The sequence below is a fragment of the Callionymus lyra genome, chromosome 16 (genome assembly GCF_982586985.1).
Source record: "Callionymus lyra chromosome 16, fCalLyr1.hap1.1, whole genome shotgun sequence".
Taxonomy (NCBI): Eukaryota; Metazoa; Chordata; class Actinopteri; order Syngnathiformes; family Callionymidae; genus Callionymus; species Callionymus lyra.
Window position 1 is genome coordinate 11,961,273 of NC_141833.1, and position 21,653 is coordinate 11,982,925.

Genomic DNA, 21,653 nt, shown 5'->3' on the forward strand with positions numbered 1-21,653 from the left:
TGCAAGTTCTTGTGGAGGCCTTCTATTTGGAGAAGTCCTACAATTCTTTCGTTTGATACTATATAGCATTGAACTGAAGTTTCACATTTTGACTGCTTAGAACAAACCGTGGCTGGGGGACATAATGTTTTGGCTCCTTTACCTAAAAGGATACGTTATGGTCAGTATTAATCTCTCAGTATTTCTATAAAATAAATATGTCAGAATACAGATTAGAATCCAGTAGGATCTGGAATCCTACTAGTAGATATTGGAATTCCAATCTGTACTACTACTGAACTGGGATCTGAATATTGGAACTCCAATCTGTCCTAGGAGGATTCCAGATTCTATTAGTGAATTCTACAAGGCTTGGAAGAAGGCTTAGGCACTGTATTTCTATTTTATTTATGCTTAGCACCATTCTATACATGCAATATTTTACTGGAGATGACCTTTTTACCCATTTAAGACAATTGGTTGATAGTTAGTTAACCGAGGCTTGTTGCAGAACGGCCTGTTTTCTGAAATAAACATACATTTTGGGAGAAAAACATTATTTTAAATAAACTTTAAATTATTATAAAGCCAATATTACCATTACCAGCCTCTCGGCCTCGTGACACATTTGATAGAATATATAAGGGTTCTCATGGGAGCTCTTGAATCTATTTGTATATAAAACTTTATATATTCTATTTTTTAATCTTGTGCAAAATTGTTGTTTAGAAGCTGGATCTGAAAATGATCAGCTCAATTCAATCCATGAAGCTTTCCTTTCTTCTGGTGCACATCTGTCATCAGTGTTGTAAACGATATTCTAGAGAAGCTGGAGGGGATCGTGGCTCAGTTGTTCTTTGTAATCCACCTGTACTGATGGAAAAATACAGGTATTAGCTTTTGAGCGTCAACAAGCATCATCTTATTGTGTACAGTTTCACATGCATGTTCGTGATCATCTTACGTCTCACACTCGTCTACATGCTCGTCATGATGTGTGAGTCATGCTTTTCTATACCTTTTTTTTTCCTACACAGTCATGTTTGTTACGCTGTGAGCAGCATCGTAGGCATGCAAGTGTCGAACTTTTGATCAAAGGTCAAGTGTGGTTACATAATGTCGCACATGACACATCTGGTCTATAGTAGGAAATAAACTCACCGTATTAACGTAAGCTTCTTCTTCCACGAACGATCACTGCAGAGACGGGCAACAACAGAAAAATTAAATATATTTGCTTTTATTCAGGAGACAATTACTCAACAAATACATTTAATTTTAATTGACCAATATGTTTCAAAATATTTGTTGTCTGACATTTTTAAAGAACAATGTTTCTAACGATCACGATAAGTTAAAAACTTTTATCAATTTACATTTTAAATCGATTTAATTTAAACACATTTCTAGAGATTTCACTTTTTAGATTTTACAAATTGAAGTTGTATCTTTTTCAATTGATTAGAGAATTAAAAGATAAAAGTGAACAATATTGTAGAGAAACATGTTAGATTCAGTAGATTTGATCAGAATAGAAATATAGAATCAATCTGTTTAGTGAAATTAATGAATTATGTCTTTGCCCATTAGATACAAAAAAAATACAACATTTGAAGCTTTAATGTTTATTATTACATTCATATATATTGTTATGAGAACAAAGATTGGTTTTCTATTGATCAAATGTGGTTATTAATAATATTTTAACAAACTAAATTATAATTTGATAATAAATATTTCGTTTATTTTTTAATGCAACAGAAACTAAAGTTAGTTTTAAAGATATTATTTTATATTTGTGATGGAAAACTTATAAAATATGATTGAATGGACATTAAAAAAAACGGCTTACCTGCACTACTTCCGGGACATGGAACTGTAAATGGAGGAGAAAAAGAAGTATTATCACCACAATTGCAGAAACGGCAATAACTTGGCCAGCAGTTTAAATAAAAATCTTGGTTCCACACCCACCCGCGAAACTTTTGAGGCGACAGAAATCGACTTTTACGCCGTCCTGACCGACCGGCGCCGCCACCACCTTGTACACGTCGCCGCAGATGGTCTCCTGGATGTCGCAGTATTTGCGGCCGGCCGACGCCGCGCACGTGTAGTTGCCTCCTGTCCCGTACAGCTGCACCGTGTGGTTCTGCACCTGCAGGCCGAGAGAGCGCCACTGCACCCTCAGGATGTTGTTGAGCGTGCGCGTCAGTTTGATGTTGGTGGGACAGCAGGCGCCTGTGAGGACACAAATCATGAAGCGGTTTAAATTAATCGTTTTTTGAAATATTTCTTGATATTTACGTGATGAGAATCCTTTTTGGTGGCACACGGATTTGTGTCCCGTGCGACTTATGGCTTCCACCGCCACGCTGTAGTTGGTGCCGCAGGTGATGCAACCCATCAGGCAGTGGTTGTCCAGAGTGTGGCACTTGGCGTGTCCGCGAGACGACGCCAGCGTGGTGATGTAGGAGCGAGCGCCGTCCCCCGGGGTCCAGGTCACGTTGGTCATGGCCTGAGTGACTTGACTCACGTTGATCGACGCCGGACAGCAAGGACCTTGTGGTGGGAAAAGGAGACTCTCAGAATCTCTTTCGCAACAGTTTTCTCCGGACCTCATACCTGTCTCCAAAGTTTTACTATATCCCGGCAGACTGCGGCCGACAGAAGTGGCCGCCACAGCTTCCACCTCGTATATTGACCCGCAGGGCAAATTGGTGAGCTCACAAGAACCGTTCTTGGCGTGGCAGTTGTGCATGTCGTAGCTCCCTGTCGCCGTGATGGTGTAGCTGGTGTTGGCGTGGTTTGGCGTGGAGAACCTTACGGTGTACCTAGATTCATTGTACTGCGTCATGTCTTGGATCTCCGGAGCACACGGAGCTGGTGGACGGAAACCGGTCATTATGTTGATTTTTTTGATTTTTGATATGTCATAAAGCGACAGATTCACACCTGTCTCGTGCGTGTGCGGCTTGCAAGTCCGGTTGCATCCGCCGAACTCGCTGCACGGCGTGACCACCACGGAGTAGACGGTGTTGCAGGCGAGATCCGAGAGCGCGCACACCGGCGCCGTGTCGTTGCAGCGGATCACCTCGTGGCTCTCCGCGGCCGTCGTCTCGTACAGTTCCGCCCCTTTGACCGGCGACCACATGATCTCCAGGGTCTCGGTGGAGACCAGTTTCCCCTCCACGTCCTTCGGGCAACAGGGAACTGCAGAAGCAAAAAAACGGAGGCTCGTCAGACATGTTTCAGACATCTCACTCCCTTCCTCAAAGCGATCCTATTATCCATCAGTGACTAGTATGATTTATCCGTCTGAGACTCAAAATAAAAGTATTGTTTTTGTTACATTGATAACGTCAGTGTCTTGTCTTTTATATGGACAACAATACGGTGTTAGAGGAGAACACGTCTCGGTGTAGAGAAACAGTGGCCAAAACGCCAAAAGGTAACCACACCCCCCTTGATAAAACCCCCCCAATCAATCTTAGTATTCAGAAATAAATTAACCATATTGTTAATTTTTTTTATAAAGATGTGACCTTACTTTTTATTGTAACCTTGAATAATAATAACATCGTAACTCACCTTGTTTTAGAAGTAGCCACAGTCAAGATATCCACCTCATATTTCTTAGATATTTATAACTAAAGCTTAAAGGCATCATACACAGACGACACCGTTTCCTTTGTGTGGCTCGCGATGTCTCTCGGTCGTCTTACTTGTGGTGTAGTTTTGGACGTTGGCGTAAGGGCTGGAGCCGGCGTCGTTGTAGGCGAGGACGGTGGTGAGGAAGGTGTAGCCGCACTTGCAGTTGAAGTAGCAGATGGCGCCGGTCGTGTTGCACGTCTCCTCGGGTCCGTCGTCCCTCTTGATGTAGACCACGTAGTAGTCCACGAGGGCCACCTCCGACCACGTGACCGAGCAGTTGCCCACCTCCGGTTCCTCCAACGAGATGTTTTGAGGCGGACATGGATCTTGTGGGAGAGACGACAATCATCAGAGGTCAGGCTGAGGTGTCTTCCATTGACACTATTGATTCAGTCATGAAAGGATGAAGTTTGTACGTACACGTTTTGTAGGGTTTAGGTTCCGAAGGATCGCTCGATCCGGCCGAGTTGATGGCGAAGACCCTCACGGAGCTGCTCTGACCACAGTCGGCGTTGATGAAACAAAAGTTACTGATGGTAGCGGTGCAGTTTTCACTGGACGTGGCCTCGGCTAAATAGGCTTCGGCACCATGCACTGACAACCAGTACACGGTGATGCTCTGCGTAACGGAGGTTCGACTCTGAGTCACCATCACATGGAGGACGTCTGGGGTCGGTGGGCCTGGAAATCAAAGATGGAATCAGCAAGATCTTTTGCTGAGTCATTTCAGGATAACCCTTTTGTTTTTACGTGTGATCTGGCAGACGGTTAGGTCGTCCCCGGCGCGACCTTCCTCATCCCAAGCGTTCCCTTTTATGCAGTAGGTCATCCCCGCCTGAAGGTCGTCGAAGGTTATGTTGTTGGTGGTGGTGTTGAGCTTGAGGCGGGAGCTGGAACCTTCTTGGATGATGCACAGCGTGTAGAGGACGGCGTTGTCGACGGGGATCCAAGCGACAGTGATGGTGGCGTTGTCAGGAGAAATGGATTCCAGATTCGGTGCCATTACAACTAAAATATAAAGACATTGGCAAGTGTTTCGATGTTTATCATACGGGTTGACAAATGATACGATTAAATCAGAATAATCCTGCTTTAATACCTTTTTTTTTTTTAAATGTCTTAGTCTTTTTATGCAGAAAAAACTACTTGAAGTGGACATTGGTTGGTCTGGTTCATGGTATAATACTGTTTTTTGATGTTTTAACTTACATTACTATGTATAGCCCTTTATATGTTGATGCATTACAGCAATATTCAGTCCTGCTTTGAAACTAAAGGTTGCAGGCAAAACTTTGGAATCAAATACATCAGAATGTAAATGACTAGAGCTGCATCTGATCACGTCTCTCTCCCTGGCCTGGCTTCCCTATTCTATCCTCTCCCTTTTTTATCTCACTGTATCCTCCCTCACTCTTTCCTCCATCCATCTGTCTACCCCCCAAAATCCTCCCTCAACGACCTGGTCTCGTTTGGTTCTGTTCAAGGTTTCTGCCTTCTAAAAGGAACTTTTTCCTCGCCACTGTCGAGCTGCCATTGTTAAGTTGCTGGGATCTGTTTTTCTTTTTTCCCCAATATAGTCTTACAAAAAAGTGTATTTGGATACTTTTTAAATTGAATTGAATTGAAAGTCTGTTCAAAACAATAAATTATTATTACTGTTTTAAGGTGAGATTTAAAAGAGTAATTTCTTGTCCAATTATTATTATCATTATTTGTCCAAATGATATAGTGTAAATCATTATTAATGAGAGCTTAGTGAAATGGTGAGTGTTTACATTTATCCATCGATGAGATGGTCGATACCCTTTAGGGGAAGAAATTTTATATACATATAAAATATGTATATACGGCCACATTATGACTGACACTGACCCTCTCGGCCATGAGGTCAATGATAAGGTCATGGCAGACTCATTACACATTGGAGCAATTGATTCTCTATAATCTTTTTTTTTCACATATGAAATAAATATAAATACATACACAATTTAGGGATGATTTAAAGAATAAATAATGACTAGTTTAATCGTGGACAATAATATTTTTGTTTAGTAAGAGCTGTAATGACATAGATGGCATGCATATTATATTTCATCACTTCTCCTCTGGGAAAAAGTCCGCCCAGTTCTCAAGGTGTCTGCTTTCATAATATAAATGCAGAATGTTGCGGAGAGATGGATACAGTTTCCACCCTCCTGCGTGAGTCTCAAAGAGAAGTGTTGTCGACAAAAGGCAGTGAAATGACAAACTGTTATGACCGGCGGAGATAAGACGCTATTGTCCTCCAGAAACAACAGAGAAGCTGCTTCTCGGCAGTAAATCTACAGTTGACGATGGAAATTATATATTTTTTAAATGTCAATTTGTTTGATCGGAGATGGCGAATGACACTCGTTTCTTTACCCGTCTTGGCGTCGACGTAGTTGGAAGGTTGGCAGCGCCCCCCTGCGTTGACCGACATGACGCTGAGTCTGTATTCTGTGTACGGCTGCAGGTCCACGATGGTTCCCGGCGAACCGCTCACCACGGTCTCGGAGAAGAAGTCCAGATCGTCCGACTCTGCCCTCAGGATGTAGCCGGTTGCCCCGGAAACCTCCCCAAACTCCACGGTGATGCTATCGCTGTGCTTGGAGTAGGCGTCCACGATATCGGGGACCTCAGGGGCTAAGGGGAACACGATGTTAATTACATCATTATCTTTAAACAAATGATCTTGACTGACCCGCTAATGGTTACCCAAAGAGTAGATTGGACTAAGTGCAGTTGCCTCGCTTTAGAGAGACGTCCAATGGTCAACCGTTTTCACTGGTGTGACTGACCTGTTGTGTGTTCCGTCTCATCACTGCTCAGGACGTTCAGACCGTTGTCCATGGCTTCTATCCGGACGGTGTACACCGTGTTTGGTGACAGCGAGTTGAGCGAGCCCATCACCGTCTGACCGCTGTACTGGGCGAAGACCGAAGACTCCGGGTAGTTCTTGGGTATGGCGGTGATCCTGTAGGAGTCGGCGCCGGCGTAGTCGCTCCACTGCGCCGTCATGCTTTGAGAAGTGACCGTAAACACCGACATGCTGATGTCTTGAGAGAAAATCAGGACCAAACTATCGTGTCAGATATGTATTCATCTCTTCAACATTTTTATGCATCTTATCATGGTAAACAAACTAAATGTATTTACCATGATCACCCGTGCACATCTGAAACAATAAAGACATTTTTTTTAGTTTAAAACATTTTAAACTTACAGCCAACCTAAAGGGTGGAAGGATAAAAGTATTCCGGAAGCAAATAATCACCAGTATCATTTTCATTACCGGCAGCAGACGGCACATTACCTTCACTCAACACAGATTGCAACTTGGCTCTGAGCAGGTATTTCTTTCAGGTCGGAATGAATTTGTCTATTGAGCTAGAGTTGGGCACGCTGCATACACTTGGTGAAAGCACTCAAAAGACTCTGTGTCTTCAAAATTCTTTAGTCTTCAAAGTAGATATTAACAATCGCCACATAGCTGGTGGTCAGATAAATAAAAGTGCATTTCCTGTAGAGTGTAATTTATAAATCAAGAGGATGATCTCTTACCGGAGTCAGGCTCAGCAAAAACAAAAGTGGAAACATATTTACGGCTCCCATCGATCCTCCACTAGCCCCGGAGACGGGATGCTGTCGCTCAGACGACTTGAGGAAAAATTGTCCGAGGATTTTAAACCGACTCCTTCGCTGTCTAGTTCTTTGTTCGCTTCTTTCGCTCTCCCTAATGAGCCGACAGGTCTGTAATTGTTTCAGGAGAAAAATACCAAAGAGCCCAGCGGCCGAGACTCCTCCCCTCAGGGGGCTTAGGTGTCCAATCGGAGCGAGAGGAGGAAGCTCACCTTTCCAAGAGATGCTGATGGAAATATATTATATTTACACAATTATTTTACATCTTCATTTTATGATTATTACCAGTGAATCACTCACTTAATGCACTGCAGCACCTGTAATAACCTCGTTTTTATGAGGTATGTCCAGATACAACTTGTTTAACTGTGTAAACAGTAATCAGATTACGCCTCTTTGACGTATTGTGAAAGATGAAACCTCTTTTCAGGCAACATGTCCTCAATTTGTCAAACAATAGAAATCACTGTGGAAATCTTAAATGACTGAAGGCACAGCTTACTAGGAATATTTTACCTGAACAATGTACATTCTGACTGAGTATCACTTCAATTTATTTAAGAAGTAAATGGAAAACGTATCTTTAAGGGTCCGTCCATCATCTACCACTTATTGGATGATTTTGATTGATACACCTTTACTCTTTACCTTTACCTTCTCATATTTGGAAAATTTAGTAAATGCAGTTGAAAAAATATTTACATACGTACACATTATATTCAGATATACAGTAATAATAATAAAACATAAAATGATACAATAATAATACAACAAAAAACAATACACAAATAATAATAATAAACATAAAAAGTTATACACTAAAAATGTATCAACAACTACATAAGTACAAAGGTGGGGGGAGGGAGTTATTAGCAATGACTTAAAGATTTTTTTGAATTAAATAATCTAACAGAAGTAGGCAGAAAGAATCAAGTTATATAAGGAGGTTGGGTTGCAGGGGCAGCAGCTGGAGCAAAGAGGCCCAACTTTCTTCTTAACTAAAACCACTCGGGAAGATTGAAGAGGCCGTTCCTCAATTGGTCTTCATATCAATATTATTAAAAAAAAAAGCATAGAAAATGGATTCATTGTTGAGTTTGTCAATTTGGTCTGTAAAAACATGAATGACCTATTTTAAAATAAAATATTAGTTGTATGTGTTACAATAAATGCAATATCATAATTAATATTTACATTTAGATTAACTATTCAAAAATGAATGTGTATATATATATATATATATATATATATATATATATATATGCATATTATTTATTATGGGATAAATCTACTCAAAACAATTTGCAGAACATTTAGACCCTATGTTCAAAGTGAATTAATGTTGTGTTAATGTTTTTTTTGTTATCTTTAACACTAATACCATAACAAAATGAAAGTTTTCCAATACAACCAAGGATTTGTTACATCATGACAAAGAGACTAACATACATGTACATGTTGACAGTCACATGGTTGCATCACAAAATCTCAGAGAGACACGTGCATTTCTGTGAATCCCCCCGCGGTCCATTTTCTACGTCCTCTATACATCATGCAGAAGATCTAACTGTCCCAGAGGACCAACTGCTTTTTGTTCCATGAGTTCAAAGAGACATAGGAGGAGAGTGAACAGCAACGATCTCCTGTTACTGTGTCTGTGAAGCTCAAGCAAACATGTCTATTGACCCACTTTTGGTTTTAAAGATTATTTGCTAATTTGATAGCATGGATCATTGATCCAAAGTAGTAATTTTATTAATGCTCTTTAAAGACATCGATAAAACATTAAACCATTATCCTGATGTTGTGACCTTATTAAACAAAACTATTTCGCTCTTATTGGGTCAACAGGGATCCGATTTAAGTGGTCCACGTCAAAGGTAACAAGGTCAGAGGAGGGTCCATGTGATCAGAAGACAATAGCTAGAAAGGATGAAAGGGTTTCATGGCTCGTGTGAAGCATAAACATACAGGCCAGTGGTTGTGATGAGATATAATAATAATAATATAAATGTATTTGAACATGAACAGCTGAGACAGGTACTAGTTTTTATTGTTGTCGCTAAATTTACCGTTACTTTATTTATTATTGTTGTGGTATTTTATTTGGGTTTTATTGTAATATTATTGTTATTATTTTTTATTGTTTTTATTATGATTATTATTTATATTTATTATTTATTTATGTTATTTTTACTATTTGAACTCTATGTCTTACTGTAAGGTAAACTTGCGAGCCCCTACATTTAAAGGAAAGAATAACGTCATAACTTATCTGGTATAATTCTGTATGTGAAGTGTTGATCTGCGAGAGGTTGCACAGAGCAGTCAGACTTCTCCTGTAGTTCACCAGAAAAAACACAAGATTGTCTCACACATGTTTCACAAAGATCAGTTAAGTCAGATCTGTCCAACTCTTCACTTCTTTGAAACTATTTCCTCTACATAGGATCCATCAATGTCTTTATTTCTGTGAAAAAGAAGCTTTACTATAAACCTAAGGTAACAGTGACGTTATGATGTTAATGGTTTTGTGTTCTTATTTTAGTAGTTATTGGCGTAAAAGTTTGAGTAAGGGGCCTAGTAGCTATTGGTATCATTATTTTGTTTCTTGTACTTACAATATGTTAAGTCATTTGATATCAAAGTGAAGATTCTGATTGTCTCTGCGTGGTTTGTCGAGCCGACTATCACTGGGTTATTGCTGTGAGCTTCACAGCTGATCACGTTGAAATTTTGACACAGTTGTGACAAAAAGGAGATCCAGTTATTTTTTGGTCACTGAAAAAATGATGTGTTGTTTTTATTGAACCCTTTAAGGCCTCTGGGTCAAGATGACAGTTACCAAAAACAAATGTGCCTGTAGTATCCCTTGTGTTGTCTTCTGGGTCAAGATGAACGACCTCCACCGCTGCATATGTATTTCTGGAAGACAGGGAGATCGTTCATCTTGACCCAGAGACATACAAGGGTTAAGATGAGCAGGTTTCATGTCCTTTGGAAGGCGTTTGATACTGGGCCGCACAGGAAGAGAAAATATAAAATGTAATTATTGTCGTATTGATTATGATTGATTATTAACTGACTGGAAGATCATTTAGTTTGAAAAAAGGCAGGATTTCTCCAAAGTCTTATGAGCTTTTGACTCTTGACATGTAAAGTTTACCAAAGACACAAGTAAAGTAGAGATCAATGAGATGAGGAGGTGTGGGTCTCCTCATCTCATACTGAGATGTGTTTTTATGCAATTCATATTTGTTTTTTGCAGGTTGAGCAGTTTTACTTATTATTTATTTTGTTTTTGTCTGTAGGCTGGTCCGTAACCAGTTAGCAGTGCTAAAAGAGTTGGTACCACTGCTCCAGACGTGCTCCACAGTGTGTCATTCATGCTTCAAGGTATGTCAATGTTTTAAAAGTTTTTTTTTTTTAGTTTCAAGTTTAAAATACAAACAAACCTCCTACCAAAAAGAAGAATGCACTGATATCTTGCACTAGGTGACAAATATTGAAACAATGATCAAGGTTATATACTGTATATATAATACGATGAGAAATGACGAGCCCCTACATATTATTATGCTTAATAATTATATGTAAATATATGAATGTACTAAAACATGTCATTTATAATACATTTAATTAGCACAACTAAAACTAAAGCACAAAATGTGAAGCCAAGAGAAGCTTGTGTGGTGAACACTCAAGTCATGACAGTAAATACAGACTCAGACAAGTAGCAGGTGAGCGTGAGTCGCAGCAGCGCCACCTGTCGAGGGAAGAGAGAACAAAGAGAGGAGAAAGACTCGTGGAGCATCACATTTGACATGTGACTGTTTTGTCACATTTGTATCCCAAAATGTTCTAATGAATTATTAAATGAACCTGCTAAACAGAAACACGAAAAACTAAAAACATAATGTATAATAGAACATTCCATTGCTTGATAAATATCGGTCTAAGACGTGTATTGATATATTTCAAAGTTGCATAATTATATCCGTACGTTTTTTCTTCTACCTATTTTAAGAAACGTGGTGGCAATAATTGCCTCAGACACAAGTACTTCTGGTAGTACACAAAGCACACATTCGTTTCAAATAGACAGTAGGTGCTATAAGAGCACGTTGTATAATTTATAATAAGGAAAATACTGATTGAAAAACTAAATATTGGAAAATGCACACAGCGAGCACAGACAACCACCAAGTTGGGCATTTAAAGCAAATTTTGGATTTGTGTTGGTGACATCGTGCCACGAGTTTGAGCGACGATGAAAAACATAACAGTTTTTAATGAACAAAAACACTATGAATCAACCATAGTCCTATGGCAGCTGTTTTATTGATTGGAATTATGAAATTAAGAATTTAAGGGGATTTTTTCATATATATCCTGAATGCAGCGCAGGGCAGCGTTGTGCTTTGAGACTCACTTCCTCAAAAGACCCCTGGATCCAGATGGTAATCAACAAAATGTATTCATCCGTTTCTTTTTGTCATTTAATCAACATGTTCTATTATAAAGTTTGAAATCTGTCAAATAAATATGTTATTTTCTGCTTAACAAACAGATAAAAACCAACTGTTACCTAATGGCGGTAAATATTATCCAAGAACACATATTCTGCTGCCGCACTCTGGTCAGTCTCGATGTCCCGCAGGTGAGTGACAACAATACGGTGGAGGAATGTTGTTTGTACATCTTCTCTCATGAAACTTGCTTTGACAACAGGGACACTTGACACTCGCCCAGCAGCACAGCATCGGCGGATGATGGCTTCACGACCATAAATGTTTGCAACAGTGCGTAAGAAGACACTGGGACGGTCACCGCCGGCCTGGAGGAGGCATCTCAGAGGCGTCAGGTGAGGATCTTTGCTATAAGCTCAAAAGCTGATACTCATTCAAAGTAAAGGAAGAAAGGGATTTTCCCAAAACGTTACCGCTACCAATCTGACCTATTTGATTTCACTATAACTTCTCACACGCGGTCCCATGACATGCAGAAAGTGTTTGTTAATTGCGTCATCTGCAGGTAAATCATGTCCTCAAAATAAAGGTCAAATACAATGGAAGTATATCAGTGCCATCAGTGGAATATTGAATTGTTGAGTTTAACGTTTAAATGTTGAAATTTAATTTAATTTAATTGTTCTTTTTGTTCTAAGCGACAAATTATTTTCTTTTATATTGAAAGTTTTATTTAGTTTTTGATTTCGGTTATTGTATTGTAAAAGTCATATATTTTCACAATGAATCAATTGTTTAACTATCGTAGCCAATTGTTGATTTGTATTTAAAAGGCTATGAATAGAACAACATTTATATTCAATTTAGACATTTTATTTTTTAACTATTGGAATTAAAATATTACACATTTAAATTCATAGCCTTTTTAAATTCAATAAAAAAAAATGTTGGCACTTTTATACTAACATTTCTATATTGAATTCAAAAGACTATGAATAAGATAATAAAATAAATTAGAATTTGTTAATTAGAATATAAAACTATAAGGGTGAAAAAACAGATTATTGTTTGAATAGTTAACTACATTAATAATTAAAAAAAAAAAATCCTTCCTTTATAAATTATAAAAATGATTGAATCAATTTATTCAAAAAGTTATATGTTTCAACATAAGTAAGTAGTAAGGACGAGCCTGACCATGAATAGCTCTGAAAGTAAGAATTGAAAGTTTTAATTCTACCACTGAATGTTTTCATGTACTTCCACTTTGGACCGCCTTGTTTTGTAATATTTGTGTTGTATGTTTGTGTTGTATGACTGTATGTTGGGAACATGAAAACGTTTTTTCACATTTATAACCTTGCAGCAAACAGCAACCTTATAAATAATTTACAGAATATATTTTATTTTACAACATTTACAACAGACACAAAAACACTATTTACTATTATTTCACTGTATATCCAGATCATATGTGCAAAATGTAACCCAAGGTAGAAATGTTGTTGCAGGTTAAGTCGCTCCAGCTCTTATGAAGCCTGGTGTCTTCCGCCTCCTGGTGGCTGATTGTTGCGTAGCTTCCCTCTGTGCTCAGCTCTGGCCAGATCGGCCGAGAGGGTTCGTGCCATCCGGTCCGTGGTCCTCCTCATGCTGCGAGCCACCTCGATGGCCTGGTCCAGACTCCTGTTCATGGCCTCCTCCTGGACAGTTAAGGAGTTGCAGCTACTTGTTCGTACAGAAAGAGTTTCTTTTAAATGATCGGTCCCACCTTGTCGTCTCTCCTCCGGCCGGTCTTTGGTGCTGGTGATGGCGTCCGCAGGAAGTAGACGTCACTCGGTAAGAGAGCAGAGTCTGACTGGGTGGGACGTTTGATGTGGTGGCGCAGCGACTGTACAGGTGCTTCACGGTATTTGTAGCTGTATTACATAGAAGATTGTTATTGGGGCTTTCATAGGGTGACCGTATGTCATTTTTGGAGACATGGGTTATTATAGATGCCTTATACTGCAATATACTTTACCTCGCTTTTGATTTTGTTCAGGCATTATTCATCATTTTTTTTAACATAATGAGGGACCTATTTTGAGGATTGGGCTTACTTAAAACTGTCTTCCTCTCATTTGTTTCCATTTTTTTAGTAAGTATTTATATTCCTACATAATTGACACCAAAGAAGTTATTCTGGATAAGTACTATCTCAGTTTTTCCGGGATTTGTCAGAGTAGAAGAGATTTTACATTGTATTTTGTTAATTATCTGAATATTTATACAGAACTATTAAAGCCATAACTTGTTGTTAAAATCTTTAGATAATTAAACAGAAACATTTTTTTTGGAAGGGGCTGAGTGAAGAGAGATTTGGGTTATTAGAATTCACTTTTAGCCGAGTTAAAAGTGCTTTAAAAACATACCAGACTCAAAAAACAACAACATATTTGGCAATAACCCAACTCAACGTAGCCCCTTTTGGGAGATTCATGTAATGTCATATTTAAACAGTATTAGATGTGACAGATGTTCAAACTAACTACAACTTGTAGTCTTGTCTTCTATGTTATCAAAACACACGTGTGTGTGTGTGTGTGTGTGTGTGTGTGTGTGTGTGTGTGTGTGTGTGTGTGTGTGTGTGTGTGTGTGTGTGTGTGTGTGTGTGTGTGTGTGTACCTGGCCGGTAAACTGCTGGAGGATCCATAGTTGACCTGAAGTAGAGGCTTCTGTAGTGATGGGGAAGAAATCAGGGGCCATCGATCATCAGGACTGAAGTCCTTAAAGTTGCTGCCTGAGAGTAACAGAGAGTAAGATATTACATAGATTTCTCTCTGTGTGTGTGTGTGTGTGTATCCAGACTCACTTTGCATTCTCTGCCTGACTCTGTTGCTTCTCTCTCCTTTCAACCTTAATCTTGTCGTCGCCAAAGCATTTTCTAAAGAAATGCCATCGAAGAAATATATTCCAGTGGTTTAAACTAAACCAGATAACTCTGCTTTTAATCAAACTACTTCCTACCTTTGCTGTTCTGTAACGTCTCCTGAAGGACGTGCTGAAATTCTGAAACTACACTGCCTCTGCTGCCCCCTATTGGTGAGGTATCGAACCGCAGCTCCGTCTCCGAGCCACCCGTGTCGTCATCGTTGTCGACATCTGCCACACGTTAGTGGAACATATTTATAAACGTCAAAATATTTAATACCACTCACATATAAACAATGCATCTCTAGTAAAAACTATTTTCTGTTAAAACTGTGAGTAAAAGCTTTTTTTAAACAGTTTCATAATGGTCAATGAATGTTTCTTTATATAATGTCATTTAACTTGAAACATAAAAGCTATTTCCTCACCCTTTCACACCATTTATATATAAAAATAAAGCTTTTATTTTATAATTTTGGTAAGAATAAAAAATAAAAAAAGACTTCTGGGAAATGAAAATAAAACTGCAGTAACAGTCCAAACACCAATGAAATTGTTGTGTTGTGAATTTATTTTATATTTGATCAATGTATGGCCGTAAACCAAATCTTGACGTTCATTTGAGTAGATCCTTCAAATCTTGTACCTTTGCTCCTGCTGTGGTCCAGATCTGTAGAGATCCAGTCGTCGATCCTGACACTTAGTTTGCTCCTTTGCTTCCCAAAACTACAATACAATAGAATCATCTCTAATCTCTGTGTTTCTTTTTTTAAACATTCCAGGGTTTGGGTGAATATTGACAGGCGATCTACCTGGATGGTCTCTGGTGGCTCCTGGTCCTGGATCTGCGCTCCTGCCTGTACTTGGAGGTGAGGTAGTCCATTTTCTGGGCCAGTTGAGGCAGCTGGACCAGACCTTCTTTTAGCTCCTGCTTCAGCCTGGAAACCTCAAACTGCAGGGCGACGATAGCTTCACTGAGCAAACACAAGGTCATATTACCTTCAGGTGTGACAAGATCTTCTCTGAATGAAGCGTTTCATATACCGACCTGTTGCAGGTGCACAGTCGGTCTCTCTGTGCGGCCTCCATGCTAGTGTCGAGGATGGTCTCGGGCATGTGTTGATGGAGATGAGCAGGACGGTGGATGTGAGAACCTGCTGAGTCACCCTGGTCTCTGACCAAAGCTCCGTTCTCAGTGGATTGAACCCACAACTCCACTGAAGCGGCTCTGGGAGGCTGAAGCGATGGAGGTGTGATGGTCCACTGGTCAGCAGGATGGATGGTCGTTTGTGGGTTTGAGTCACTGTCCGAGCTGCTTAGATTCTCAGTCTGATCCCTGCTGACGAAAATGGTTAAATGGTTTAATGGTTTAAACAATCCTTCCACTCGGTTTATGAGTCTTTATTGGAAGAATGTCAGTGTCATCAGATTATTGAATGGCTGAATTTTACATTTCAAATGTTAAAACTTTTTTTCTTTTTTTTTCAAGCATTAAATTAGTTTAATACTTTATCGAAAACTTGAATTCATTTTTTTATTTTTTATAATTTAATAAAAAGTTGGATCTGTCACACAATTGATCGATTTAAAAAATTGAGTTAATTTAATTTTTGAATTATTTTAATTACAATATTAAAAATGAATTATTGAGTATAATTTTTTAAAATTCAGTTAACACTTTACAAAGTTCTATCTATACACAAACAAATGATTGAATCAAAAATAATAATTATATATAATAATAATAAAAACGGCAACATTTCAATTTCAAATAATTGAAATCTTGCCATTTTTCTTTTTAAATTTCATCAACTGAAATGCTAAATTCAACCATTAAATATTCTGATCTAACTTCATAGTTCTGTCTCTGTTGAAGTTACCTTTCACTGGTGAGACTTGAATGAAAGTTCCCCGACTGATGCAAGTAAGAACTACCGAACCCACTGTCGGTCTCTGAGCTCACAACGACCTGAAACATTCACAGAAGAATTATCACCACAATTTAACAGGTTTTATATTTGAATAATGAAGTTGTCAAGAGGAATTACTCTGACCTGGAATGTAGAGGAAGTAAGAGGAGGAGATAAATGTTTGTGGGTCGAAGCTGGATTGGAGTCGGAAGAGGAGAACTTTGGAGATGGATTAGGAAAACCTCCTGGATTACGTTCTTCATCGTCGCTCAAGTCACCTTCCTGTTTGCTTTGAAGAAAATGAAAACAACAATTAAATCGACTTTTTAACAAGAAATATAGGAGCTAAACAGCAATATGAGGCATAGTATTAACTAACAAAATATCAAACAAAGTACATTGTCAGGCCACTGCTGTGATGGTAGTGCAACAGTTTTTTTGTATTTATTTTTGTTGAATTACTTCACGTGCCTATTTATTTATTTATTTTAGTCTACATAAATGAGGTATTCATACAAACAATATACATAGAAGCATGTTACAAAATCTATAGTTTACTATTTTGAAAGAGGAAATGGAAAATAAGGAACAACACATAATAACAAAGTGAAATTGCAAAAAAAAGTTCAAATAAAAAAATAATTTATGTAAGATTATCATCAATGAATGAAACTCAAGAAATACATTTTCCAGAGTTGCCTCTTAGAATAATATAGTGTCTGTGAACCATTATGAGCTCAGTGGAAATCTAACAATCATGATTTAGACGACTTTGAGAAGGAAACAGGATGGAGGTATTAAAACAATGCTATGGCTGACAGCAGCTCAAACAAGCTCCATACAAACAAACAACGCTCACCTTTCAGCTTGTGTCTGCAGTCCACTCAGATCCGTGACAACATTACTACTAATAATTCCATCCGAATAGGTGGAGCTCCTTTCTTCATCATCCTCTCCAGACGAGGACTGCACTCCAAACGCTGAGACCCGAGAGCGAGACCTAAACACACAGACCGAATGCTGTTTTTTTTCCGATGCCCGCTGGAACCCAACACCAACACAGTGTCCGTAACACTACCTGCATTTAGGTAGGTCTAGAACGTGTCTTATTCTATTGAGCACACAAGTTCCACTCAAGGTGTTAAAAGACACACAACAACAACAACATGATGGATTGTTGGTGGTAAATCCATCATGTTGCTTTGATGATCAGTACAAATAAGAAGTACACTTGGATGTTCATGACACATTGTTTCTTATAAAAGAATCATCCTGCAAATACCTGCGAGTGCTGTGCAAGTTATCCATGTTGTCCGGTTCAAATGGTCTGACTGTACGTTCAGTCCCACCATCTCCACAACTCTCTCTCCTTTCCATGGTTGATTGTGTTGTTTCAGCGTCCGTGTGCACCTAAATCAAATGTGAGTGAAGCGTTACTGAACCACAGTTCAAGTAAAAATGTGTAGGACATGTTATGAGATGACATTTTCTAGCTCTCCTGCAGATTACAGTTATTATTTGTATTTTATTCACAGTTCTGTAAAGTTACATTTTATAATTGAAATACAGGTTCCTTTGTAGCCTCATTAGAAATCAACAAGATAATTGTTAATACTTAGTTAAAGCAGCAATAAGTAAGGTTATAAATATTGCTTCCGGCTCCCCCCAGTGTCAGAACCGTGCAACTGCAATGTTGAAACTCCATTGCACTTTTCCTATAGGTTAAGTTTGTCTGATTTACATTTTAAAAATAATCTTACCTACTAACTTATCTTTTACATTTTTAAATGAATTTCACAGAAGTATTACCTCATGCAGGAGGTGTATTGTTGAAGCTGGAGGTAACAAAACATTGTTTTGCAAACACGGGTCAGGATCTTTGTGAGAAGACTGAGGTTCGGAGTTCTGCTCACACAGATGTGCATCAATCATCCCCTTGATGTCGTCCAGAAGCATTCCTGCTCTGAATATGTCTCCCTCCAACAACCTACAACGCACATCAGTGAGCACACATGTTAGACACATGTCGGCTAATAGCTGTGAAACGCCGACCTTTCAAGGTCAAAGGTGCCGGTGTTTCCATCGAGTCCCATGTAGTTCTGCATCTCCAGAGCCCTGTGTTCCTCTTTTTTACTCATGTACTTCCTCTCCAGTTGGTCCTGAGCCTCCCTCACGTTTCTCAACATCTGGTCCAAGACAACCGCTTTTATTTAAATAATTATTTTAAAAATATATATTTATGTGACATGAAAAACCAACCAACCATTTGCTGTTCTTCCAGGCTTAATGACTTGATGCTTACACTGTGTTTAAATTCTTCCACCTGGGTATTAAAAGAGGAATACAAGCTTTACGTCATCGTACTGATTTACATTTTTGTCCTTGTAGGTCTTTACTCACAGTTAGCATGAACTGGTTGATGATCAGTCTCAGCTCTGCCGTCATTTCCTCTCCGACTGACGGCTGGTTCTCAGCAGTGATGTTCAAATCTTGCGTATCTTGCATAAGTTTGAAATGGTCATTCAAGACTCCTTAAAAGAGCGAGAGAAATATTGAGTGATGGGACTAGTACATGTTCAGAATCACAACTAAACACTGTTGCGCCATGTTTGACATTTGTAAGGCATTAGATACGAAGGGTGTATATTGCCTTATATTGTGATACTGTAGAAACAAGGATATATTTGTAGTATTTTACGAGATCATGACTCTGGTGTTGCAGAGCGTACAGACTGCATGACTCTTGATGAAGTTTTTATTAGTTTTGAAATCTAAATATGAGCCAAACATCTACTTGGAGTGATATGTATCCTCTCGTCCTCACACTCAAAGCAGTTAATTGTAAATTTTTAAGAGATAAAAAGTGAAGTACAGTTTGAAAAGAAAAGCGATATTTAAGCTTATAGATTTAATTTTTTCTTATACCCCTATTAGATACATAGATACTGTTAAGACTAATATTGTCTTGCATGTAGTTTGTACTTCCCGTTTTCGAATCACAATTTTGAAAGTGGATGATGTAAGAGCAAAGCGGAAAATCTAGAGTAACTAGATCTACCGTTAGGCGACACTGCTTGTCACTACGGCCGCTGCGTAACTTAAAGACGAGCGTGCACATGTCGTGATATCAGATGTCAGGTTGAAGACTTTACCAGAAATATGAGGAGCAAAAGTTCCGAGAGGATTTCTTCCAGATGATTGACCTTCAGCTTCATCATTGTCTACTATAAGGTCAACAATTCTGGTTGCCTGTAGATAAACAATTAAAAAAGTTGGTAATTAATCATCTAAGGTGTTGCTAAATAACATCAACGTGAAGGTAGTTACATTGGATTGTATGTTCAGCTCATGTAAAACTTGTTCCGCCTCAGCATATGTGCTCAGTAGATCATCATAATCTGCCTGAAGAAGAGTCGCATACATGTTAAACTCTCGTCTACTCATTAGAATTTGAAATATCTACTCGGTCAATCCACCTGCAGTTGATGTGCCAGAGCTGGAACCGTCTTTCTCTCCAGGTCTCTGAAGATAAGTGATCTCTCTGTCGGCTGTACCGAGTCTTCGAGCACTCTGCTGATCAGATTCAACATTCCAGGAGAAGACTGGGCTCTGTGCATGCTGCCGACGACCTGCGGACAAGGCTTGACCGGACCGCTGGGAACTTTAGGAATTTTGACTTTGGGGGCAATTTTGGAAAAGTCTGGAAGTGGGTAGTGGACTTGACCTTGGCCGTACTTGAAGTCACTGAAAGATCTGGTTCGCACGAGGGGTACTCTTGGAATGCAGGTCCCTTCGTCACAAACGTCCTGCTTGTCGTCATCCAAGGTTCCCTCATGTAAGGATGTGATCTGAGGATCTTCCTCTGAAGGGTTATCATCCGTCACGTCAGTGTGCTGGTTCAAATCTAGACCACTTCTCTCAGACAGATGGCTCTGTATCGCGCTGTGGAGGGTTGGAGTCCAGCTGTCCAACAGAGAGACGTCCGGGAGAGTCTCCAGTTCAAGCAGCCTCCCAGGTAGTAACAACTGCTCTTTGGAAAGATGTCTCAGCAACACCTGACTAATGTTGGGCAGCTGGTCGTCCACACCACCTTCATCCTTTGGTGATAATATCAACGATTCTTGTGATTTCACCTCGCCATCTTTGTCCTCTAGAGTCAAATCTGGACTTGGATGGATGGTCCCATCCGAGCTGCTGTTGCCCTCAGGACTGCTGGTCTGCTGGAAATAAAGGCCGCTGAGGTGACCATCATACGGTAGGTCTTCCTGCTCCTCATCACTTGTATTCTGTCCCGGGTCCTCACAATGTTTATGGACAGGCGTATCCTCATGCAAAGTGTCGGGTCTCTGGACAGACACAGGTAGGACACTACTGTTCTTCTGACTCTGTTCCACCATCTCGCTCTGACTCCCCTCAACACTGGAGTCTGAAGACGAGTCCTCCAGATCCGACAGCTCTGCACTCACTGTAGACGACAACACACGTGACAAAATATAACAAACAATGACCAATTTAAAGGCAGATCATCTGCACTCACTGTTGAGGTTGACGCTCGGTTCCGACTCAGACTGGGACACACGCAAATCTATGGAGTGGTCCAAGTCGCTGAGATGGAGACTGTCATCGTCACTCAGGTCAATAAAGATTCGCTGCTGAATATGCTTCTGCCACAACACGACAGTCTTGCTCTCCCCCTGAATATCCTCATCAGACTCTTCTGGATGTCCTTCCATGAACGTTTGTGACAACGTGGTGAAGCCTCGCTGGTCCAGGTCTCACCTGGAGAGAAGGATAGAATTACATTACTCTTGTCAAAATGATAAAAGATCAGATTGTCATGAAGTTAACATTGTTTTGAAAGTGTTGGAGTTGAAGGTCTCTAACTACCTTTTATTGTCAGGTATTGATAAAAATAAGTCGCTCAAATAATTTGTATTCTCTTATTAGCAAAAGTAGTTAAACATAGTTATAATTCGTGATAATTTTAAGTCACTGGACGTGACTACACTAAATAAACACAAGAAATATGAGGTAAAGAAGTATAACAGTAGGCACTAAGATTGTACTTTCATTA

General features: G+C 39.4%; 2 protein-coding genes across 2 annotated transcripts; both read right to left on the reverse strand.

The window, feature by feature from the left end:
- Positions 1–1,144: 1,144 nt before the first annotated feature.
- Positions 1,145–6,699, reverse strand: fndc7a (fibronectin type III domain containing 7a). The gene is made up of 11 exons (XM_087811822.1): positions 6,450–6,699; positions 6,034–6,294; positions 4,381–4,638; positions 4,051–4,311; positions 3,702–3,956; positions 2,932–3,189; positions 2,602–2,859; positions 2,284–2,538; positions 1,954–2,217; positions 1,832–1,855; positions 1,145–1,176 (listed from the first exon to the last, which is right to left on the reverse strand). Exons 1-11 carry the CDS (start codon positions 6,697–6,699, stop codon positions 1,145–1,147), a joined length of 2,376 nt encoding a protein of 791 aa, XP_087667948.1.
- Positions 6,700–13,276: 6,577 nt separating this feature from the next.
- Positions 13,277–21,312, reverse strand: aknad1 (AKNA domain containing 1). The gene is given in 20 exon segments (XM_087811823.1): positions 13,277–13,459; positions 13,528–13,675; positions 14,424–14,538; positions 14,611–14,724; positions 14,766–14,900; positions 15,316–15,395; positions 15,482–15,643; positions 15,718–16,008; positions 16,550–16,638; positions 16,724–16,868; positions 17,439–17,579; positions 17,862–17,989; positions 18,389–18,566; positions 18,632–18,765; positions 18,843–18,902; positions 18,980–19,055; positions 19,713–19,820; positions 19,893–19,981; positions 20,056–21,044; positions 21,117–21,312. Coding segments are annotated over 20 exon segments (3,549 nt in total). The 3' UTR covers positions 13,277–13,288.
- Between the last annotated feature and the right edge of the window lie 341 nt (positions 21,313–21,653).

What these genes read in the sequence shown, in the direction of transcription:
- fndc7a (XM_087811822.1), bottom strand. Translation starts at nt 6,699, where the DNA reads ATGTCGGTGTTTACGGTCACTTCTCAAAGCATGACGGCGCAGTGGAGC. An exon ending in CTACGTCGACGCCAAGACGG is followed by an intron (nt 4,639 to 6,033) that starts GTAAAGAAACGA and finishes TTTATATTTTAG; the next exon opens with TTGTAATGGCACCGAATCTG. An exon ending in ATGTCCCGGAAGTAGTGCAG is followed by an intron (nt 1,177 to 1,831) that starts GTAAGCCGTTTT and finishes CCGTCTCTGCAG; the next exon opens with TGATCGTTCGTGGAAGAAGA.